Source organism: Heloderma suspectum, chromosome 10 (genome assembly GCF_057233095.1).
Source record: "Heloderma suspectum isolate Gila_16-S chromosome 10, 16-S_ref, whole genome shotgun sequence".
Taxonomy (NCBI): domain Eukaryota; kingdom Metazoa; phylum Chordata; class Lepidosauria; order Squamata; family Helodermatidae; genus Heloderma; species Heloderma suspectum.
Window position 1 is genome coordinate 39,791,911 of NC_139467.1, and position 23,506 is coordinate 39,815,416.

Consider the following 23,506-nt stretch of genomic DNA (forward strand, 5'->3'; position numbering starts at 1 on the left):
AAGGGACAATCTATGCAGCATTACAGGTGTGAATGGGCCATTCACACCTGTAATGTTGCATAGATAGCCCCTTTATGGCCGCAATTTGTGCAACATTACTGTTCCCGAAAGAATGGAGCCACCATTTTTGCCCAAAATGGTGCCTGGAAGGAGCAAGTGGCCCCACTGCACTTGCCGGGTGGTCACCAAGCCATCGAGGGGCTCGTGAGGTGCAGCAAGCGGGCACAGGTGGCAGCAGCCGCTCAGTGAGCGACCAACCACGCCAGAGGGAGGTGAGTCCTTCCATCCCTAAACAGGAGTTTCTTCCTGCCTCTGGTGATGGGAACCCTCCATCTATTACTCTTTCCCACTTCCCCAAGGTAAGGGCTTCCCCCCACTTGAGGGATGGAGGAGGGGTACTGGCAGGGTGTGGCAATAGTTGGCTATGGGCCCAATACAAACCTCGGTTGATTGATTGATTGTTTTCTATACTGCCCAACAGCCAAGGCTCCCCGGGCAGTTCGTAATACTTAAAACCATAAAATACAACATGACAAAACATAATATAAAATGTTGAAGTTAAGAAGTAGCACGTAAAACCAAAGTAAAACCCAACAGCAGTTATAGCGCAGGGGAAGCCTTAGTGAAAAGGTACATTTTTAGGAGGCGTTTGAAAGTTGCCAAATTTTCTGCCTTCCAAACTGCACGGGGGAGGGTTTTCCAGAGAGCGGGTGCCACTACAGAGAAGGCCTACCATTGGGGTTCTTCATGGCGACACCCATTTCATTTTGGAGGAGGCCAGCAAGGCCTCCTCTGACCAGCGAGGCCTACTCCTTTGAGACGGACCTACTTGCAAGGGACAGCACCCACCTCAAAATGGGCTTGATCAGTTCAAGGAGGGATGCCTATATTTTCAACCCTTGTGAGGACAGGAAGGTCAATAGCAGCAGCAGCAGAAGTATCAATAGATGATGATGGTGGTGATGATGATGATGATGTCATGTTGGACCTGACAATCTCAGAAAGCGCCTCATAAATGTGTCCCTCTGAAGAGTCACTGCCTCCTTTTCACTGGTTCTGTTTCCTGTGCCTTTAATGGGAGTGTGACACAAATAAATAAAACTTGAAGCTTTCCCCCATCACTTTAAGTCCCTTCTAGAACAAACTTCACTAGGCTCATTAATTTTGGTGGCCTCTTGGATATTTTCCAGAAATGTTCCTCAAAGTGATTGATGCTTCCTCTCCCAGGTAATGCTTCTGTGCTCACGGGTCATGTCCTAAGGCCAGTGATGCACACTTTCCCCAAAACACATGAAGGCAGGGGCTAAATGGGGAGAGGAAGTAGGTATCACTTGTGCTTTCTCTCCTGCTGCTTGTGGAGAACAGCCTCAGCAGCTCTTCGGATCAGACCGTGGTTATAGGCAACAGGGAAAAGGTGGTGCTTGGTTCACTAACCCCGTGTGATGTATGAGTGCAATGTACAGGCTGTGTTATGAACCTCTAATGAGGTCCCCCACCCCCGGTCCCATTTTTCTAGAAAGCTTCATGGAGAATGAGATTCTCTCACACAATGTTGGCAGTCACTGAGCTCCTTCAAAGGAGGCGGTGCTCGGGTCCTATTTTCTTGGTACATAGGCAGATACAATATGTGAAGTAGGGCTTTCTCAGCTGTGGCCCCATCTCCACAGAGAGGCCTACCCAGCAAGGAACTTCACTGGTTAACTTCTGATGGCATGCCAAGACTCTTCTATTAAGGTGACACACACACCCTTTTAAATATTTCTAAAGGGTGGCTTTTAAAATCTGCCATTGTTGCCTCTCCCCCTTCCCCAATATTTGGTCAAACTAATTATTAACTAGATGGAGGGAATACCAAGGGCATTTTCATTGCCAGGCACCAAAATGTCATCAGATGCCCTGCCTCCACCCCGCTCCTTGCTCTCTGTTGAGAGAGACACAGCTCTACATTTTCTCCCCACGGGGCGGTGGGGGGCAGAATCCACACAGCAAATTACATTTTCACTCACTTTGATGAATGTTCCAAACCAGGTTCTTGGCAGGATATTTTGTTCTTCCTAGCCAAGCGGTAGGAAGGCAAGGACAACAAGACGACAAACTTTTCCGACTCCGCTGAAGTTAGAAGCTTTGGACTGTTTTCTTGATCATGAACGAAACTTCATCTTGGACAAAGGAGGAATCTCGGGCATGTTGTGTAGTGCAGTGTAGACCAACAGTGGCACAAAGTGTTTAGATTAAATTATTTCAGATCTGAACCTCTCCCTCCAGGCAAATCAAGGTGGAGAATATTCTGATCATATTCAACAGGCTAGATTGTGGAAAGGTGAAATGTAGTGACCTCTCAGGCTGGTTTGCTTCCTGTGAGATCAGCCTCTTGCTCAGATTTCAAGACAAATGTGGAGGCACCTGTTCAGGCAAAACATCTGAGGGATTTTGAGGAAAGCTTAAATAAGCTCAGACAAGACTAGCTTAAATCCCTCAAGAGAGGATGGGGTTTGCACATTCTTGGCTTGTCCCTGAACTTTGAGGTAAATGTAGAGGTTCCTTCCTGGAGAAAACACCTGAGGAATTTGTAGGAAAATGTAAAAATTCACTGACAAATTTCGTAGGGGCGGGGGAGGTTGTGTATTTATTAGACTTTGGGTAAGGTTTTTGATACCAGCTTATGCCATTTTTCTATCTGGACATTAATTAAATGATGTGAGACCCACATCACAGGAAAATATCTCCCACAGGAGGGGAGAGAAGCTGAAGGGATCTGGTCCCCTCCAGAAGATTTACTTATTTATACCCATATTTTGATGCCACTTTTTGGTCTCATCTGATGTTGCCCACAAGGGGAGAAAAAGGATACACAACAGGAAGAAGGAAAAAAAAAACCTGTTAAAAACAAAACAATTACTAGATTGTAATTGTTCCAGGTCCCATCTCTGAATTCTCACTTTAAAACAAAATAAAAACATATATTTCTAGCCCTTTTATGACTTAAGGGGGTCTTGGGTGCAATTGGTGTTGCAGCCAATTGACAGCAGTCTCGCCTGGATGTATTTATACCTACCCCAGGAGTGGAGTGTGAAACGGTGAGCATCATCACAACATAGTCCTCTCTTAGATTAAGTCTGCCGCCAGCTTGGAGCAATCTCCCAAAGGGATGTCCGTCACTTGGAAATCTGCCTTTGGGGCCTCAACGGACTTCCATTGCTGGCCCAACTCAGATTGCATTTGCAAGCTGAGCCATGGCTTTTCCCTGAACTCCGGGGACTTTTTCCATATTGGGGGTGGGGGGGAGGTGTTGGCTGGTATTTGCACAAATAGGGATTTGCACAAATTGTGGCTGCAATTTGTGCAAATTAAAATCACGCAAATTCCCCTAACTGGCCCAACTTGCTGCAGACCAAGTCACACCAGTTTGCTGAAAACAAAATGAAATCTGGGACAGGGGCAAGCCAATGAACACCCGTCAAGCTCCACACACACACCCCAAATGGATTCTTCTGACATCCCTAGTCTCCCAGGGGCAAGAGTCCTGGTCCAGGACACGCTGTCCGTGACATGAGCTTTCTCTTGTTTCTCCTGTATGAAGCATTGAAGCAAGTAGAGAACAAACACGATGCAACAAAAATACTGAAATGATGAAGATACTGGGGGTATATCTACCTTGCCTCAGGCAACTCGGTGATGTTAAATATGTTATGATCTGTGAAGCAAAACATTGTCTCACTTGGATAGCTGACTTGTGTAAAAAAAGAAAAAAGAAAAAAAAAGATAACAGTTGCCTCATCTTAATGTTTATTATTTAAGAGCAGGGCCGGCTCCAGGACTGAGAGGTCCCTGGGCAAAATGCCCTCTGGTGGGTACCCTCCTCCATCATTGTGCCTTGTCAAGCATACCTAGTCATAATGGCAGGCAGAAGCAGCACTCTGAGCAGTGCCAGGTTGCTGAGGGGGGCCCATTTGAACTTCCAGAAAATGCCCTGGAATGATGTCGTGTTGAGGGCATTGTGGGAAAGTAATGCTTGGAGTGCTGGGAGATAAAAATGAATGAATAAAGGTCTCTTCTCGATCATCCCAGAGTGCAGGACACGGAATAATGGGCTCAAGTTACAGGAAGCCAGATTCTGGCTGAACATTAGGAGAAACTTCCTGACTGTTAGAGCAATACGACAATGGAACCAACGGCCTAGGGTGGTGGTGGGCTCCCCCACACTGGAGGCATTCAAGACGAGGCCGGACAGCCACCTGTCAGGGATGCTCTGACTTGGATTCCTGCATTGAGCAGGGGTTGGACTCGATGGCCTTGTAGGCCCCTTCCAACCCTACTATTCTATGATTCTATGATAAGTCTCTGTCACTGAGAGTTTTCTTCCATAACGAGGAACTAGGGATATATGAGAATTTCGTGCTTGTTCACAAATCATGACAGCATGTTGCATTTGCAAACGTGAGCATGAGCAGGAGCATAATTCTTGGATGTTGGGGCAGGGGGATTCCCAAGCATGTGTTTGCATTCAAAGTGCACACTTCTGTGAGTACGCACTTCCAAAAATGCATACTTGCACAAGCGCACACTTCTGAAAATGCACACTTCTCCCCCAATTCCATGTTTTCATGCTTTAGCCCATAGGGAGATGTGTGCTTTTATAGTGTATGCTTCAAAAAGTGTGCATTTTCATGTTCGAAATTCTCACCTTTTCCATTAAAAAAAAAATGCTCATGCTCAGGAGCGAGAACAAGGCAAAGAGGTGGAAAATGGAGAACCTCATCGAGCTTGACCATCATTCATTCTCCCATCCCTAGGAGGAACCACTAAGTTGTATTGGCAATTGTGGCCCCCAGACCAGGGGAGGCTGGTGGATCGAATTTTGGTAGGGCGGAAATTCCATTCTGGGTTTTAGTTACAGCCAGTAACTACAGCCAGTCAGAAGTGTAAAGAAGCTATCCAAGGTGCTGGTCCAGCACTTTGGATAGCTCCTTTAGGCATCTGAGAGGTAGTAGCTAAAACCCAGAATGGCATCTCCTTGGCATCGAAATCGATGCACCAGCCTCCCTTGCCCTAGACGAAAGAACATCCGCCATTTCCTTCCCAGCATAAAGGTCCTTTGAGTAAAGAACATGGTGATGGGGTATCGTCTTTTGGTTGCTTTTCTTTCTCAATGGAGATCGTAGTGCTGGAGATTAAAACTATCTTGCAAGGCAGGGAGGATGCTCTTTCAATGGAAAGGAAAGGTTTGTAGCTGAAATCCTAAACACACCTATTAAGGAGTAAGCCCATTGAACACAGTGAGGCTTACTTCCAAGTAGCCGCAGTAGCATTGCATCAGATTGTATTTGCGTAGGTGGAAGTGGTGGACTTGCAATTTCCTCTCTGATGCTGGCAGGTTCCACAAGTGGGAAAATGAAAAAGTGAATTTGCACAGGAAAAAATCCCCCCCCAAAAAAACCCTATATCTACAAGATCGACGATGGATGATCCAAGTCCATTACTATCCAGAAAAAAAGAGAGAAGTATTTTCCTGACCGTTTTTTTTTTTTTAGTGAACAAAGAAATGGAGAAGAGGGAGAAAATAGTTTCCATTTTAGCTTTATCTTTCTTGGCCATAGTGGGAATGAATCATGACATAAAAGGGGGATAAAATGAAATGAAAAAAGATACCATTTATTTCCTCTTCTCTAGAGCTCGCTGGGCATTTATTCTGAACGGTAAAAAACTTTGCTTTTGAACTAAAACACACTGCACAAAAACCAAGATAAAAGCCCCCCAAACAGCCACAGCCTTATTTAGTCAAGAGTTATAGCCAGAAGTGGAAGGAAAAGAATTTATCTGCTGAGGGAAGCTAGGAAGACTTAAGTGTTTTAGAGGTGGAAGGCTTCAAGGAGAGGCCATAGCTTAATGGCATCACACGTGGTTTGCATGCAAAAGAACCTGGGTTCAGTCCCAAGCACCTCCACTTAAACATTCTCACAGCTACTTTGCCTAGTGGGCAGGTGGGGTCACATACGGGCACCTCAGGTTTGCAAAGGAAGAACTTACTTCTCTCCCCCCCATCCCACAGCAAGATGCTCAACTCCCAAATGCATCTGCACATACCATCTGCGTGTTATACCAGAAGCGCACATCACTGCTGTTTCCAAGATCTCTGGGTAAGGCCACCTTTTCCTAAGGCCCTACAATGCAGCTTCCCTCGCAGTAGTGATGTACGAAAGTCACTTACCTGGTCCCGCAGCTTGCTTCGCGGTGGGGTGGAGGTGCTTCGGTTCTCCCCCTGAAGTTAAGGCTGGGGGGGAGGCGCCCCGCCTCGCCCAGCCGAAATTCAGGCTGGGGAGAAGCGCCCCGTCTCCCTGGCCGCGAAATAAAAAGTGAATGGGGGGAAAAAAATACCCGTGATAGGCTACGTAACAATTAACGTAGCCTATCACGGCTAGATTTCCAAAGTCAGCCGTGATAGGCTACGTTAATCGTTACGTAGCCTATCACGGGTGTTTTGGGTTTTTTTACTTTATTTTGTAATGGCGGCGGCGGCAGCCAGTCGGAAGACCGGCCGCCGCCACTGCCCCCAACGAACCGCCGCCGGGACCCGCCGCCAAGAGGGACATTCGCATGAGGTAAGTCCCATCCCAGGGGGTGGGTGGCGGGGGGGTGGCGGAGAATTTCACCAACAATTTCGGGGGGCCGAATGCATTGGCATTCGGCCTCCCCGAGATGCGTGGAGAAATTCACAGCCATCCCTACCTCGCAGTGATGGAGCCTAAATGGTCCTACCCTATTTTGAGTTTAATTCATTTCAGGCACAATCCTATGGGTTGCACCCTTGTGAAATGGAAGTAGGGACGTCCATCACCTGGATGTCTGGCCATTTGGGGGCTTGCTGGATTTCAGCAGCACCCCCCAACTTGGCCTGTGAGCTGAGCCACAGAGTTCTTCCAGAAACCTAGGAACTTTGGGTTTTTTTCTTTTCTTTTCCATACAGAAAATGTCCATAAATAGACATTTGCACAAATTGTGACAGCGATTTGCATAATTTCCTCAAATTTTGGCCTCAATTAGCATAATTTGTACAAGTCAGCCGTGATTTGTGCAAATTATGCAAATTATAGCTGCAGTTTGCACAAATTATGCAAATTATGGCTGCAATTTGCACAAAGTATGGAAATTGTACCTGCAGTACCTGCAGACCTGCAGAAATGTCTATTTAAGCTTTGGGTTTTTTTTAAAGGAACATGCGCAAACTGGCCCGAGTCAGTCTGCATCGAGTCAAGCTAGCTCATGGGGAAATGAGCTGATGTCCAGGGAACTGAGCTGACGAAAGCTTGGCGAGCACCATGCCCTGGACAGAATCCTCCAACATCTCTAGACAGAAGCCTCCAAACTCAGAGGCTTCTGTGTATCCAGTGCCCTGCCAAGCTGGAGTGGTGACAGAAGCAATTTTCACCTCTCCATTCTCCGAGCTTTGCTTTTTTGCATAGATGGGCCCAGAGAGGCTTCACTGACAGGGGCAGAACTGGGGCTGGAGAGGCTATAAGATTCCTCATATCCTGGCCTCTCCTTTTCCCTCCTCACACACCAGCACACCCCCTTTCTGTCCTCTCTGGGTCTGCTTTCATGGGTTCAGGAAACAGCCACGTGGTTCTTTCCACCGCAGCTGGGAGGAGGAGGGATCAGATACCAGAGTCCCCCTTCCAAGGTCATAGCAGTGTTTATGGCCTCAGCGGGGGAATCCAAAGAATCCTATGATCTCTGGGAAGCTCTCCCAGAGACCATAGGCTTGCTCTCCCCAAGGGTAAATATGGACTTCTCTTTTTTTGGCATGCCGATCCAAACAGGTTTTTATATTTGTGTTGACCTACCTATCCCAAGTGTGTGGGATCATGATTTGTGAGTGGGAACTGATGAAGCCCACCAGACTGCTAAGTAACCCTCTGCGTGCAAAAAACTCATTTTTTCTTTGACGATCTACATACTTTTAGGGTAATCTTAAGCGAATATAGGGTAAAATCCAACATATGTTCTACTTGGAATTGACCCATTGAAACGAATGGGACATAAGTTAGTCATCAGCTTAAATTAAATTAATTAAATTAAATTAAGCCCAAATCATTTCAATGGATCTAATCTGAATAGGACTCAAGTTGGCTTTGACCCCATGGCATTTTAATGATCGTATATTGTGGTGGGCATTTTATTTTCTTGTTTTAATTAGATCATTGTGTTTAGTTTTACCTGTCTGGAACTCTTAAGGGTTGGGGGTCAGCTGGATGCATACATAAATATGTTTGAAGAAGCTTTTCCTGCCAGTTTGAATCAATGGGCAACTGGATGGGTTGTGCAGAAACCTAATTTCCTAACAGCTAGAGATGTTTCTCTTGTTGATCAGGTTTCAAGGTTAGAACCACAACGGTGTTAAAATATAGCTGCCACGGACCACCACAGATAATTCCGGCAATGTAATGTTTCTTTTAGGCATGTAAATAGGGCAATCGGCAGGGCTGAGGAAGTGATATCTATGAAGCACCGCTTCGTATTTTATATGCAAGCTGCACAAAAAAAGGAGGGAAATGGGGCTATAGATTGATCTGGAGGGAAACTGGGGAAGACATTTAATCGGGATAGCAAATAAGGTTTTCTCTCACTGAAAATTACTTGAAATGTTGCTGTTATAGCCGGATGCGTCCATGTGAGAAACAGGACAGGAAGCATTTTTTTCTCTCTATTGCAGAAGGAAGAATTCTGCAAGCTTGCATTGTTAAAAAAAAAACCACACACACACACACACACACACACATCCCTATGATCAGGTGTATTTGCCCTTCAAGCAGTTGTGGCACAGCTATTAGCCCCCATTCCACCTGGCTGCAGCAGAGGGAGAGGTGAAAAAGCAGAGCCCGCTGCACTGGCCCAGCTGGGACCAGCTGCCATTTGGCTCCTCCCCTCTCTGAATTGTCTCCTCAGTGTAACTGTAACTGGCCTGTTTTAGTATATGAATTTGCTTGCATTCCTCTTCCTCCTACATTTTACTATTTGTATTGTGCCTTTTTAGACTGTGAGTGTGAGGGAGGGCCACCCACTGTCAGTAAATAACTCAGATGGTTAAATTGCACCTTAATAAGCAAAGGTATAAATGACCTTCACGTGCCCACGCTCAACTACCTTGCTCCTGCCTTTGCACGAGCAAGGAAACAATTCAAGAAGCTGCAGTTCAATGTAGATTCCCGTTACATCTGGACTGGGAAGCAATAACTTGTGGCTTCCCAAACAAGCCAAAGATATGAATAATCCTGGGCTGAAATAATCCTACATTTCACAGGCCCATTCACTTGCTTTCAAAAAAAGGGGAGGGTTTTTCAGTAGCCTTTTTGTGAGGACAGGAGAACCGTCTAAGAAATTTTAAACCCAAATGGAATGGAGGTGAGGGCTCATCTTACGTATTGGGATGTGACTGGGGCTTTTATTTATATTCCTTTTTTTAACATTTTTTTTTAAGCTTTGTTGACTGCTCTTTGCTTCCTGTGCACAGCCAGGAGGTGGCAACAGGACACGGCAGGAGGAGGGAAGGATAAGCCTCGTAATAATAATTAAGATCCTAGGAACACTGGCCTGAACATGAACATCCTGCCAATTGTACATAGGAAGCTGGTAGGATACTTGTATTCCATGAATGTATCATTCACACACATAATTCACATATTATGCAGGCACCTGCTTTCCCCCCTACCTATGACTTTAATGTCAGAAATGCTCCTTTAAAAAATGTTACAGCAGACATTCTGAGCAAATAATCACACATATAGCCCATTGTGCCCTGTTTTTAAAATGTTCAGTGAATCTGCTGACAACACCCAAGGCTTTTTTTTAATACATCCATTAATTTGATGCATTAGGCATAGAGAACTGGATTTTATTTGCAAACCAATAAACAGGGGTTTTATGCAGCTGTATCTATCTCTGACTTTTGCCTGCCTTAGTTTCCACATGATAACAGGAGAGAAAATATTCCTTGAATTGTTAGGAGAAAACCTTTTACAGGTGGATGGGAACACTTCCAAAGGCTACAGAGGAATTGGAAAATGGCTGGGAGAGAGGTCTGCTTTTGTTATTACACTGCACAGCTTTTGGATATAATAATAGGAATGTACGAAAGTCACTTACCTGTAACGAAATTTGATTCGCGGTCGGGGGGAGGCGCTCCGTCCCTTCCCCTGAAATTCTGGCCGGGGGGGGAGGCGCTCCATCCCTCCCCCCTGAAATCCTGGCTGGGAGGGAGGCGCTCCGTCCCTCCCCCTCAAAATTCTGGCCGGGGGGGGAGGCGCTCCGTCCCTCCACCCCCAAATCCTGGCCCGATGGGCCGCAAATGATGGCAGCCGTAGCCGCCACCGTTTGCATCCTACAGTCAGCCATGATAGGCTATGTAAATGTTCACAAAATGTTTTTACAGCTGAGTAAAAAAAAAAACAACCTCACATATGCAAATGGCAGCGCCCATGGGTGCCGCCATTTGCGTTCCTTATTTTGGCACATCTGGTCTACGTAAACATTTACGTAGACTATGGCGAAAATAAGGGGAACGCAAATAGCGTAGACACTACGCTATTTGCGTTCCCCTTATTTTCGCCGTCTTAGTCTCCGTAAATGTTTACGTAGACTAAGATGTGCCAAAATAAGGAACACAAATGGTGGCGCCCATGGGTGCCGCCATTTGCGTACGCGCATGTTTTTTTTTCTTTTAAATCAGCCGCGATAGGCTACGTAAACATTTATGTAGCCTATCATGGCTGACTGCAGGGACGCAAATGGCGGCGGCTACGGCCACCGCCATTTGTGGACCTGGCCAGCCAGGATTCCGAGGAGGAGGGATGGAGCGCCTCCCCCCCGGCCAGAATTTCGGGGGGGAGGGACGGAGCGCCTCCCTCCCCCAGCCAGAATTTCGGGGGGGAGGGATGGAGCGCCTCCCCCCTGGCCAGAATTTCAGGGGGAGGGACGGAGCACCTCCCCCCTACTGCGAATGTCACCCTTCAAAAAGGTAAGTGACTTTCGTACATCCCTAGTTTGTGGTAGAATTTGTATGTAGATTTATATGCAGCTGTGTCCCAGGAGCTTAAGGTGTGATTTATACTGTATTATAAAACATGAAATATACCATTCCTTGGCCTAAAAGCTCACTGTTGCTCAGTATGTGGAGTTATGAAGGAAGGGAAGGAAAGAACGAGAGAGAGAAACACAAGCATAGCTTGCCTTCTCCTTCCTGAAGGGGAACGATCCTGAAGGAGCTCCATTTTTGGCATTGCTCCAAATGAGGCCATTCAGAGGGTTGGTGCTTTGGGTTCACACCAAGCTAGTGTGCCCAAAACACTCACAGCCCCTCAGATAGTGGCACATCTTGGATATGTTAGATACTGTAGATAATGGTCTGGAGGGGACCAGGTGGATGGGGTGGATATCATGTTGCATGTGTTCAACACCGTTCCGTCTCACACTCTTCATCCACTAGCCCAGCCTTCCCTCCACTATCTCCATTATTTCTTCCTGCGTTGCAATCTAGATATGAAATAGCCATGAAAGTTTTGACACATCAGGAGAACTTTGCGATTTTGAAATGAGGCCGGGTCCTAGCCTAATGAGCCAGCCAGAACTGACTGAGCCCAATGCAGCATCAACCTCTGCCACTGACAAACCACATGAATCCTCAGGACTGGCTGAATCATAGAATAGTAGGGTTCGAAGGGGCCTACAACTGAACTTGCTATACAAATGAGGAACCTGGTCTGTTGCATGGAACAGAACCTCTGACCTGCTAAACTTCATGCCTGACTTCTGGCTTGTGCATATATGCATTCTAGATCTGGCTCTTAGTCCAGTCATCCTCTACGCAGCCCTGACCACAACCATTTTGCACTGAGGGGGCTTTGCGAGGTTGTAATGTGGTGCACCCAAGCCCACAGTCTGCACATGTTGTCTGGAAATGAATTGGCTAAGAGAGGCAAATGAGGCAGAATTTGTACACGAGATCCTGGTTTTCCAAATATGATGTGTAAGAAGCAGACGGCCGCAACCCGCACCATATCTTAACAGTTCATTAAGTAAAGAGCACTGAGTGTTAGACAGTGGCTTTAAAAAATGATAGATTTTTACTTGGAGTGAAGTTCCTGTCATTAATTTCAAACGAAGAGGGCTCAAAAGCTGGAAGTAGGTTCAATTTTAGTTGCTGCTATTTTAAAAATGACACCAGTGATATAATTAAATTGGGCTTTGGAGTGCCAGTCCAGGAAAAAAATGATGCATTCATTGTGTGCTTTGTGATCTCAAATGGTGGCACTTCCTTTCCGGAAAGCTGGAGGGCTCTTGCCTCATTTGCCTAGAATGCCACCGCCATTCTTTGTGGCATCGCTAGTGAACACATTTGAAGGATTGGGCTATTAAGGGCTGTTGAGCAGAGGTGTAATTAGCCATGTCTCTGCACACTGGTCTCTGCTCCCAGCATCCTGGGGCAGCAGCATCCCGGGCCAAAGCACCACAGCAGCATCCTAGGCCAGTGGAGGCTGGTGGCTCCGATGTCAGTGGGGCTGTGAATCCACTCTAGGTTTCAGTCAGAACCAGCCAGAACTCTAAAGGAGCTATCCAAGGTGCTGAACCTATTTGGGGGATATGTTTCAGCACTTTGGAGAGCTCCTTTAGAGTTCAGGCTGGTTCACAGCTCCACTGAAATCGGAGCCACCAGCCTCCACTGTCCCAGGCCAAAGGACCATCGCAGGGCAGGTGGCTGATGACAGAACTGGTGCTCCATCCTTCTTGTTCTGGCCTGACACTCTGATCAGTGCCAAGCAGCTGGATCTAACCACCTTTTCAATTTCCCACAATGAAATTGAAGGAAACCTCCAATGTTGTGTCATTCTGCAGCATGATGGGAAGTGTAAACTGTGGCTAGGTACAGCTACCCACCACTACCTGAAGCGTTGCCACCACAGCCAGGGAAGCCCACTGACAGAGGAGAGCTCCCACCAGATGAAACTTTTCCCTCGGGCCTGTAGGTGGCCCTGGCTGCTTCACACATTCCATTTTTAAAGCTGTATTATTTATTCATGGCATGTTTATTCCACCCTTCCCCAAGAAGCTCAGTAGAGCATTTTCCCCCCCTGCCCCCCACTAGATTCATAACAACTGTGTGAGTTAGGTAAGGTTGAGAGATGGTGACTGGGCCAGAGGGATCCATGACCGAGCAAGGGTTTCAACCTGGGTCTCCCTATTCTGAGTATGATACCCTGCACAAAACATCATGCAGCCTCTTTCTAGATGCTGACCAGACCAGCAACAGCCTGACTAGCAACTAGATCCTCTGGGTTTAATGCAGACATCCAGGACAAGTGCAAACCATTGTTTCCTGGTTTGGATGTTTTGGCAAACTATGGCTTGCCAGAAACAAGGAAGTATCTAAATAAGTGAAACATGGAAGGAGCAATCCTATCTGGATCGACGATCGCCACCAATCCTGGGGGCAACCGCCTATCCACTGCAGGGCGGGAGGAGTGGTGAGGAGCACATCTCCTCCCCGCTCCTGCTATCCTGCTTTCGCAACTAGACAGCCGATTTCAGCTGTCTAACCGCAGGACTTCAGAGTGCTGGAAGGGGCAGCTGAATGATACATAGGAAGTGTCGTACTGGCTCTTCCAACCTCTCCAACCCATCCCACCCCCTGGGAATGCCCCTTTTCCCCAATCCGTGCTGCTCTTCTGAGCACGGAGCACGGGGGTGGAGGTCGGTTCTCCAGGAACCAACCTCGGAGCATGAGCTCTGAGGTCGGTTCCCTGGAACTGACCGATCCTATGGCCATCTAGCCGCTGACTAGCAACCATAGGATTGTGCCCTTATTTATTTATTCATTTGTTTATTTACGTGTTTGAAATCTTTCTTGAACAGCCTTTCACAGGAAGAATTCCAGGATAGTGCACAAAAGTGTGAATACTTTTATTCACACAATGCAAGGAGGGGAGAGAGATCATACGCACAAAGGGCTTCATAGTACTAAACCATGGTTTGATGTTACCCACTACCTCACTGGGTCCTTGAAAGCTGATGAATATACTGTGATAGGACAGGACACCGTCACACTGCCTTGGCCTAAAAGAACTGGGAGAAGAAACTGTGGCACTGCCCCCAAATGCTTAGTTTTTCCAGTGCTGCAGAGAAATGAATGGAGTGGGAAGGGAAGCAGGCAGCTGAACAGAGAATGGAGTGGATGTAGGCAGAAGCAGTCAATAATTGTGAAGGTTAACATCCAGGCTGAGTTATTACTGGGCAGTTTGGTGCTCTTGACTCATCCAGTGTTACTCCCTCTCCCCCTGTTCTCCCGGCAGTTCTACCAAGCCACACGTGTGGAAATCCAGGAAGGCTCCAGAATGGAATCCAGCAGGGGACGACATTCAGTGTAGGCGACAAAGTGCGTTACAGCTGCAACCCTGGCTTCTTTCTGGAGGGTCATGCACTGCTCACATGCCACGCAAGCTCAGAAAACACCGCCTCCTGGGACTTCCCTCTGCCCTTCTGTCGAGGTAGGTGTGCTCCCATTCCTTTTATCATTGAATCATCCAAACGGGAAGATTCAGGGCAACACCACAGACGTTTCACAGGTGTTATCTAGGTTGGGGAAAAGACTCAAAATGGTGCTGTGAAAACAGTGGCCAGATATCATCAACTTTGTTTCATGGAATGCTTGGCGGGGCAGGGGGAGTCATTCTGTGGCAGGTAGTCCAAATTCTGCACCAAGAACAGCTGAATTATGTGACCTGCATATATTATCCAAATTGAGCAAATCTGCATATCTTATTATGCATCATTTATCCTCTTTCTACTAATCATCTTGATTGGATGGAGTCAAGTCCTGCCTCTAACCACTGGAAATGCTATTTAGCCACCCTAGTCACTTCTGCAATTGCGGCAGGCACTAGGCACATCCTTTCAAATATCGCTTGGCAGCCATAAGGGCTAGAAACTTGTATTTTAAATAAAAGCAGATGTTCTTAAGGATCTGAATACCATGGTTTTCATTTTCTTCTTCTGCACTTCCACAGGGTTGTTTTCTATAAATGACCCTGCCTATACTATGACCTATATCAGATACTTTGAGAACTGTTTTCATTTCCCTTCATGCATATATATAGTAAAGCTTACTTCCCTGCCACCACAACCTTCCTCCCATAGGTCTAGCTAGTCAGTAAATATGTAGTCAGTAAATATATAGAAGCATTTAACTTTTTTTGCCATAATATCTGTCAGAGACTTGAGACTTCCCCCTCCTCTGTTTCTCCCCTCCTATCATGTATCCCCTGCGTCCTTCAGTCAAGTATCTCATATTGATTCCTTTATTGACTCTTTGTCTGTGTAATCAATTAGCAATCCTGAGACAGAGCACAAATCTTGCATTTAAAGTGAGCAAAGATGGTTTGCCTTGTGATGTATAATTCTTAGTCATGTGCCTCGCCGGGGAAAGTGCAGTGATGTATGTGGCTGGTGGCGTTTTTATCTTGGGCTTATCTAGGGCTGCCTGCTTCTGTTACCGGTGCCCTGAATATGAGGAGTGGGACTTATGCAGCTGGGTTGGTACCAAAGAGGGGACCATTCCACCTCCTTCATTTTTCATCACTTAAGTTAGCGTCATCTATCTTGACTATTTAAGCAGAACTTCATGCTGAGTTGTGGTACTTCCACCAGAAACCTTATTTTTCAACTTGGCTGTAGGAAATAATCTCTTCATCTTGGTGCTCAGTTCTGGAGCATGTTTTATTAATTTTATTTTATTTGCAAAGGCAGGGGCGCTGCACTAGTAAAGACCAATGTTGCATGTAGGATTGTGCCAAAGCTACTTGCTGGCTTTCGCTAACATTCTTGGCCATGTTGAAATAATAAGCCTCTCCTTTATAACAATTTATTTGGCACTTAGGGATGGGTGAACGAGTGATGTTTGAAACTGCCAAGCTTCTCCAAACATCATCTTGCCGCTCGCCTTGTGCCTGATTCCCATTCACATTTGAGATAGCTGCTCAGTCTGCACGGATGGGAAACTTGCACAAATCAAGGAGTGATCCAACGGGAGATTTGCACAAGTTTTTCCAGATTTGCACAAATCTCCTAATTTGCGCAACTTTCATCCATAGGCTAAATCAGGGCTAATTGTCTACTGAGGAAATTTGCACAAATTAGGAAACTTGCATAAATTGAATTGGGAATCAGAAATGAGATGAACACCTGCTTGTGTCTGACAATTTATGAATATTTTCAGCAGACATGTGCTCACGCTTTCTTTCAGAGCTTTAAACAGGGCATACTCACATGTTTTGCAAGCAAAAATGAAATTCTCATACATCCATTGTGAGATGTATGTTGCATTCCTTGTGAGAGAAAAAAAGTGTGCTTATTTGTTTAAAATGGCTCTCACTCTCTCTAGCTACCAGTGACATCAGATTTGATTGCATGTGTTGGTCCACACGCTGTATTTCCTGACACTGTATCACTGCTTACCTTCTTGACATCAGTCCTATTCTGATTGGCTGTGATCACTCCAGAGCTAATTAGGAAGGGGAGTGAAATGGCACAAAAGGGGCAACTGCATGCAACAATGTTACTGAACATGACAGAGAAAAGGGTGAATTTTTCAGTGGGCAATGTAATTTTTAGGGATGTACGAAACTGACTTACCTTTTCGCGGAATCTTTCGCGGTGGGGGGGAGGCGCTCCGTCCCTCCCCCTGGAATCCTCGGTGGGGGGGAGGCAATCCGATTTATCTTACGTAAATATTTACATAAGATAAAACAGTGAAAAAAAGGGGAATGCAAATAGCGTAGTGAGCGCTATTTGTGTTCCTTTATTTTTCGCCATTCTAGCCTACGTAAATATTTACGTTCAGTAACATTGTTGCATGTAGTTGCCCCTTTTGTGCCATTTCACTCCCCTTCCTAATATTTATTTCCTAATAAATATTTACGTAGGCTAGAATGGCAAAAAATAAAGGAACGCAAATAGTGCCCTCTATGCTATTTGCGTCCCCCTTTTTTTCGCTGTTTTATCTTACATAAATATTTATGTAAGATAAGTCGGTGAAAAATAGGGAACGCAAATGGCGGCCTCCATAGCCGCCGCCATTAGCGTACGCTGGGGATTTTGTTTTTACCCAGCCGTGATAGGCTACGTAAATTCTTATGTAGCCTACCATGGATGCAAGGACGGCAATGGCGGCAGCAGCAGCCTGGCCGCGGTCAGCCAGGAGACCAGCTGCCGGAGCCGCCGCCACCGGAACTGCCGCAGGTTAGTACCATCCCGGGGGGATTCCGCAGGGGGCAGGAGGCCGTTCCACCACGTATTCCGGGGGGCCGGATTCTAAAGAAATCCAGCCTCACTGGTATCTGTGGCAGAATTCTCTGCCATCCCTAGTAATTTTAAGGAAGAATTTCTATCCTGCTGGAACAACCACTTCTATATTGAAAATGGGAGCTGGTGCACATTCAGCAGCTCTGGCTGCATTTCATCTGGCAACCTTCACAGCAGCTGCAGTTTCAATTGATGCACATCCTATCCTGCTGTGAGGGGCCCTCGCTCAGTGGGAGAGCATGCAGAAAGTCCTACATTCAGACCCTGCCTTCTCCACTTTAAACAGATCAGGTGGAGGGTGATGGGAAACACCTCTCCGCCTTAGATCTTGGAGCGCCACTGTCAGTCAAAGTAAACAAGACTCGACTAGGTGGACAAATAGTCCACCTGGTATAAGTCAGTGTCCTATTTAATTTCTTTTTATCATGTAATGCTGAAGCTCAGGAGGTCTGTACCCTTTGACCCAGCATATTCTGAGACCGAGAAACTGGAGAGTCATTAATCATCTCACAGCGTAGCTTGAATTTGAATTATGCATGCACGGTAGACTGATTTTGTGCCGCCGTGTTGGATTGGCCCGAATATTTCTGGTGTGTGGGGAGGCATGTCCTCTCCTACTTTCTGTACCAAACACCCTTTCTCTCTCTGCAGGGATCAGGTCTTATGCATCAAATCACAGCTGGAAGCAGTGGAGGCTGGTGGCTCCGATGTCAGTGGGGTGGTGAATCCGCTCTGGGTTTCAGTCAGAAGCAGTCAAAACTCTAAAGGAACTTTCTGAAGTTGACCAAAACCTGGAGCAGATTCACCACCCCAATGACATCAGAGCCACCAGTCTCCACTGGCTGGAAGGAACATCAGAGGTCATCTAGTCCAACCCCTTGCTCAATGCAAGATCTCCAATACAGGATCTAGATACAGTGGAAAATATTACAACTCAGTTCACCAAAAATAAAATATACAGGATATATTTCTCATGGATTGAGCTTTATATGTAAATGTAATTAATTAATTAATTAAATAAATAAATAAATAAAATTAGTAGGGACATATATATCTGCCTTGTACTGATCTGACCAAGGTAGGGACGTCCGTCACTGGGAAATCCAGTTCTTTTTTGACTTGACAGAGTTCTGTGGCATGTATGACTTGATCTGCATTTGTAAGCCAAGCTGCGAGGTTTTCCCCAAACTCCAGCAACTTTATTTGCACATTTTTACAGGTTCAACAATTTGTGCAAATTTCTGAGCAATTTGTGCAGATTTCTGAGCAACTTGTGCAAAATATGGCCAAATTTGCACAAACTGAAGAACCTGCAGGGGAAAAATGTGTTAAATGTAGGGATGGGGGAGAATTTCTCCCCGAAACTTCGGGGGGCCGAGTGCCAACGTATTCGGCCCCCCGAAGTAGTTTCGGGGAGAAATTCTCTGCCCCCCCGCCCCCCGCACCCCCCCGGATGGGACTTACCTTTCCCGAATGTCCCTCCCGGCGGCGGGTCCCGGCAGCGGTTCAGCAGGTCTTCGACAGGGGCAGAGGTGGCAGCCGGTCTTTCAACCGGCTGCTGCCTCCGCCATTCCAATAAAAGTAAAAAAAAAAACGCCCCCATGATAGGCTACATGACGATTAATGTAGCCTATCATGGCTAGATTTGCAAAGTCAGCCGTGATAGGCTACGTAAATCGTCACGTAGCCTATCACGGGTGACTTTAAAAAAAAAGAAAGCGCGTACGGCTAATGGCGGCCCCCATAGGGAGCCGCCATTCGCGTTCCTTATTTGGTCGCTGTAGTCTACGTAAAGATTTACGTAGACTACAGCGACCAAATAAGGAACGTGAATGGCGGCTCCCTATGGGGGCCGCCATTTGCGTACGCGCTTTTTTTTTTTTTCAAAGTCACCCATGATAGGCTACGTGACGATTAATGTAGGCTATCACGGCTGACTTTGCAGATCTAGCCGTGATAGGCTACGTTAATCGTGACGTAGCCTATCACGGGGGCATTTTTTTTTAACTTTTTATTTCGTGGCCAGGCGAGGCGAGGTGCCTCCTCCCCGGCCTGAATTTCGGCCGGGCGAGGAGGGAAGCCTCCCCCCCCGGCCTGAACTTCGGGGGGAGCAGCGAAGCGCCTCCCCCCCACCGCGAAGCAAGCTGCGAGACCAGGTAAGTGGCTTTCGTGCACCCCTAGATAAATGGCTGGAAAGTCTGCAAACTGGCCCGACTCACTGCAGATCAATTCAGGCACCCCAGCAGGAAATGGAATGAAGTCCGGGGGCTGAACCTAGGAAAAGACGTCAAACTCCACCCACCAAACAGATTTCTCCAATGTCCCTGGACCAAGAGTTCATCTAGTCCAGTATATTGTTCACAGAATGGCCAACCAGCTGACTAGAGAAATCTACAAGTAGGACATGGGTGCAATAGCACACCGCTGCTCGTCTTCCCCTGAAACTGATGTACAGAGACATACTGCCTCTGATATTGGAGATAGCAATAGACTCTTCAGGGCTAGTAGCTATAGATAGTCTAATCCTCCATGAATTTGACTAATCCCCTTTTAAAGCCAACCAAATTGGTGGCCATTCTTGTGGAAGTGAATTCCATAGTTTAACTATGTGCTGTGTGAAGAAGTCCTTCCTTTGATCTGTCCTGAATCTCCCAGCAATCAGCTTCATGGGATGACCCCGGGTTCTAGTATTATGAGAAAGGGAGAAAAATGTCTCCTGCCTACTTTCTCCACAGCGTGCATACATTTGTACACCTCTGAATCAGAGCATTCTTCCATCTAGCCCAGTATTGTCAACACTGACTGCTAGGTAGGGATGTACGAAAGTCACTTACCTTTTCGCGAGGGTGCTTCGCGGTGGGGGGGAGGCGCTTCGCTTCTCCCCCCGAAGTTCAGGCAAGGGGGGGGAGCTGTCCCGTCTCGCCCGGCCGAAATTCAGGCCGGGGAGAAGCGCCCCGTCTCCCCAGCTGCGAAACAAAGTGTTAAAAAAAAAAACGTGATAGGCTACGTAACGATTAACGTAGCCTGTAATGGCTAGATTTCCAAAGTCAGCCATGATAGGCTACGTAAATCGTTACGTAGCCTATCACGGGTGACTTTGAAAAAAAAAAGCGCGTACGCAAATGGCGGCGGCCTATGGGCGCCGCCATTTGCATTCCTTATTTGGTCCCGGTAGTCTACGTAAAGATGTACGTAGACTACGCGTAGTCTATGTAAATCTTTACGTAGACTACCGGGACCAAATAAGGAACGCAAATGGTGGCGCCCATAGGCCGCCGCCATTTGCGTACACGCTTTTTTTTTTTTTCAAAGTCACCCGTGATAGGCTATGGAACGATTTATGTAGCCTATCATGGCTGACTTTGGAAATCTAGCCGTGAAAGGCCACGTTAATCGTTACGTAGCCTATCACGGGGTTTGTTTTTTTTAACACTTTACTTTGTAATGGTGGCGGCGGCAGCCGGTCAGAAGACCGGTTGCCGCCCCCGCCCCTGCCGAAAGGCTGACGAACCGCCGCCGGGACCCGCCGCTGGGAGGGACATTCGCCAAAGGTAAGTCCCATCCCGGGGGGGTGGGGCGGGGGGTGGTGGAGAATTTCACCGCCGATTTCGGGGGGCTGAATGCGTTGGCGCTCAGCCCCCCGAAGATTCTGGGAGAAATTCTCCGTCATCCCTACTCCTAGGAGCTCTCCAGTCTCAGGAAGTTATTCTTCCAGCCCTACCTAGAGATGGTGGCGATTGAACCTAAGACTTTCTGCATGCAAACCAGAGGCTCTACCTCTGAGCCACAGCCCCTCCTGGCCTGTTGTTAGGGATGTACGAAAGTCACTTACCTTTTCGTGGATTCTGTTCATGGCAGGGGGGAGGCGTTCCGTCCCTCCCACCGGAATCCTCGACGGGGGGGGGAGGTGATCCGGTCCTGCCCCCCAGAATCTTCGATGGCCGGCTGTGCTCCGCAGTGCCTCTGCGGAGCAGCCGGCCAGGCCCAGGCCAGGGCCGTCCGTAGCCAGATTTCCGGCCACGGAGGGCTCTGGGTAAAAACAAACAAACAAACCGCGTACGCAAATGGCGGTGGCTACGGCCGCCGCCATTTGCGTTCCTTATTTTTCGCTGTCTTAGTCTATGTAAATATTTACGTACACTAAGACAAAGAAAAGAAAGGGGAACGCAAATAGCGTACTGGGCACTATTTGCGTTCCCCTTTCTTGTCTTTGTCTTAGTCTATGTAAATATTTATGTAGACTAAGACGGCAAAAAATAAGGAATGCAAATGGCGGTGGCCGTAGCCGCTGCCATTTGCGTACGTGTGTTGTTGTTTTTTACCCAGACGTGATAGGCTACGCAAGTCTTTATGTAGCCTATCAAGTCTATGGGGGGGGAAGAAAAAAACACAGACTGCAAATGGCGGCAGCGGCAGGCCGGCAGCTGGTCGGAAGACTAGCCACTGCCACCACTGCCGCCGAAGCCGCCGCTGGAGCTGCTGCCATCCGAAACATCCGCCCCAGGTAAGTCTCGTCCGGGGAGGGATCCGCGGGGGGCGGGGGGTGGCAGGCCGTTCCGCGATGGATTTCGTGGGGCCAAATGCACTGGCATTCGGCCTCACCGAGATCCGTCATGGAATTCTCTGACATCCCTACCTGTTGTACAATACAAAACCCAAATCAGGTTACCAGTTGCTGTTAGCGAGGAACCATCTCTCTCTCTATATATATTTATACCTCTATTTGGTCCATATAGTGGAGATAAAGGATTGTATCACTGCTCGCCAGTAAGACATCTCAATTGAGAAAGTCTAAACTAATAACAAATACTTATCTAGTCCAGCATTCTGTTCCCATAGTGGGCAGTCAACCATTGGGAAGCCCACAACAGAGCAGAAATGCATTAATGCCCTCCCACTATATTACCCAGCAACTGGTATACAGAGACATACTACCTCTAGGGGTGGACGAAAGTCACTTACCTTTCGTCGAAGGTTGTTCGCAGTGGGGGGGAGGCGCTTCGCTGCTCCCCCCGTGAAGTTCAGGCCGGGGGGAGAGGCTTCCCGCCTCGCCCCGGCTGAAATTCAGGCCGGGGGGAGGCTTCCCGACTCGCCCTGGCCGAAATTCAGGCCGGGGAGGAGGCTTCCCGCCTCACCCGGCCGCGAACTCGAAAGTTTTTTTTTTTTAAATGCCCCCGTGATAGGCTACGTGACGATTAACGTAGCCTATCATGGCTAGATCTGCAAAGTCAGCCGTGATAGGCTACGTTAATCGTCACGTAGCCTATCACGGGGGCATTTTTTTTTTCTTTCATTGGAATGGCGGCGGCGGCAGCCGTCGAAAGACCGGCTGCCGCTCCCGCCCCGCTCGAACACTCGCCGAACCGCCGGCCGGACCTGCCGCCGGGAGGGACATTCGGCGAAGGTAAGTTCATTCTTCGGGGGGGTGCGGAGGATTTCTCCCCGAAACTTGTTCGGGGGGCGAACACGTTGGTGCTCGCCCCCCCCAAAGTTTCGGGGAGAAATTCTCCGCCATCCCTAACTACCTCTAATAGAGAGTCATAGTGACCAGTAGCTATTGATAGCCTTATCACCAATGAAGTGTTCTAAATATACCAGTGGGGGGGGACTTTAAATTTGCAATCAAATGGATTTTGTCAATATTATGCTATGCCAACTAAAAGGAAAAAAATGAAGGAAGTCATAAAAATTACAGTCCTTAAAAATAATAATGATTTAAGAAGTGATAACAGTTAAGAAAACCCCAGGACCTTTATTTTACATGAGGGGTGGGAAACCCTTTTTTTCAGTCCAAAGTCCAAATTCAAATCTGGGAAAGGTCTTGGGAGAACACATTCCATCTCTGGCCTGGGGCAAAAGCAAAGTTGGTGGGGGGCAAAAATGTGAATCTTCCTGATGTTAAGCCTAGTCGGATGTAAGCAGGACAATCCTCTGCATGTCTCCTCAGGAGTAAGCAGGACTGAATTACTCAACTGCAATTTCAAATAGCATCCTAAATACCAAGCTTCTGCATGTCTAGTCATAAGGAAGCATGAGCAACATGCCTACTCACATGTAAACAGGACAAGCCTCAGAAGTAAGCAGGACTGAATCACTCAGCAGCTTTCTCCCCAGGATTTTGGACCCTTTCCCCAGCAGGGAAAAGCTCTTATCTGATCAG

General features: G+C 47.3%; 1 protein-coding gene across 2 annotated transcripts in view; it reads left to right on the forward strand.

The window, feature by feature from the left end:
- Nucleotides 1-23,506, forward strand: part of CSMD2 (CUB and Sushi multiple domains 2) — a 916,430-nt gene that overhangs the window by 271,489 nt on the left and 621,435 nt on the right. For both annotated transcript variants that reach the window (XM_084814421.1, XM_084814422.1), the window contains exon 4: nucleotides 14,340-14,534. In XM_084814421.1, the coding sequence (XP_084670547.1) occupies nucleotides 14,340-14,534 (195 nt within the window). The remainder of the gene's footprint in view (nucleotides 1-14,339; nucleotides 14,535-23,506) is intronic.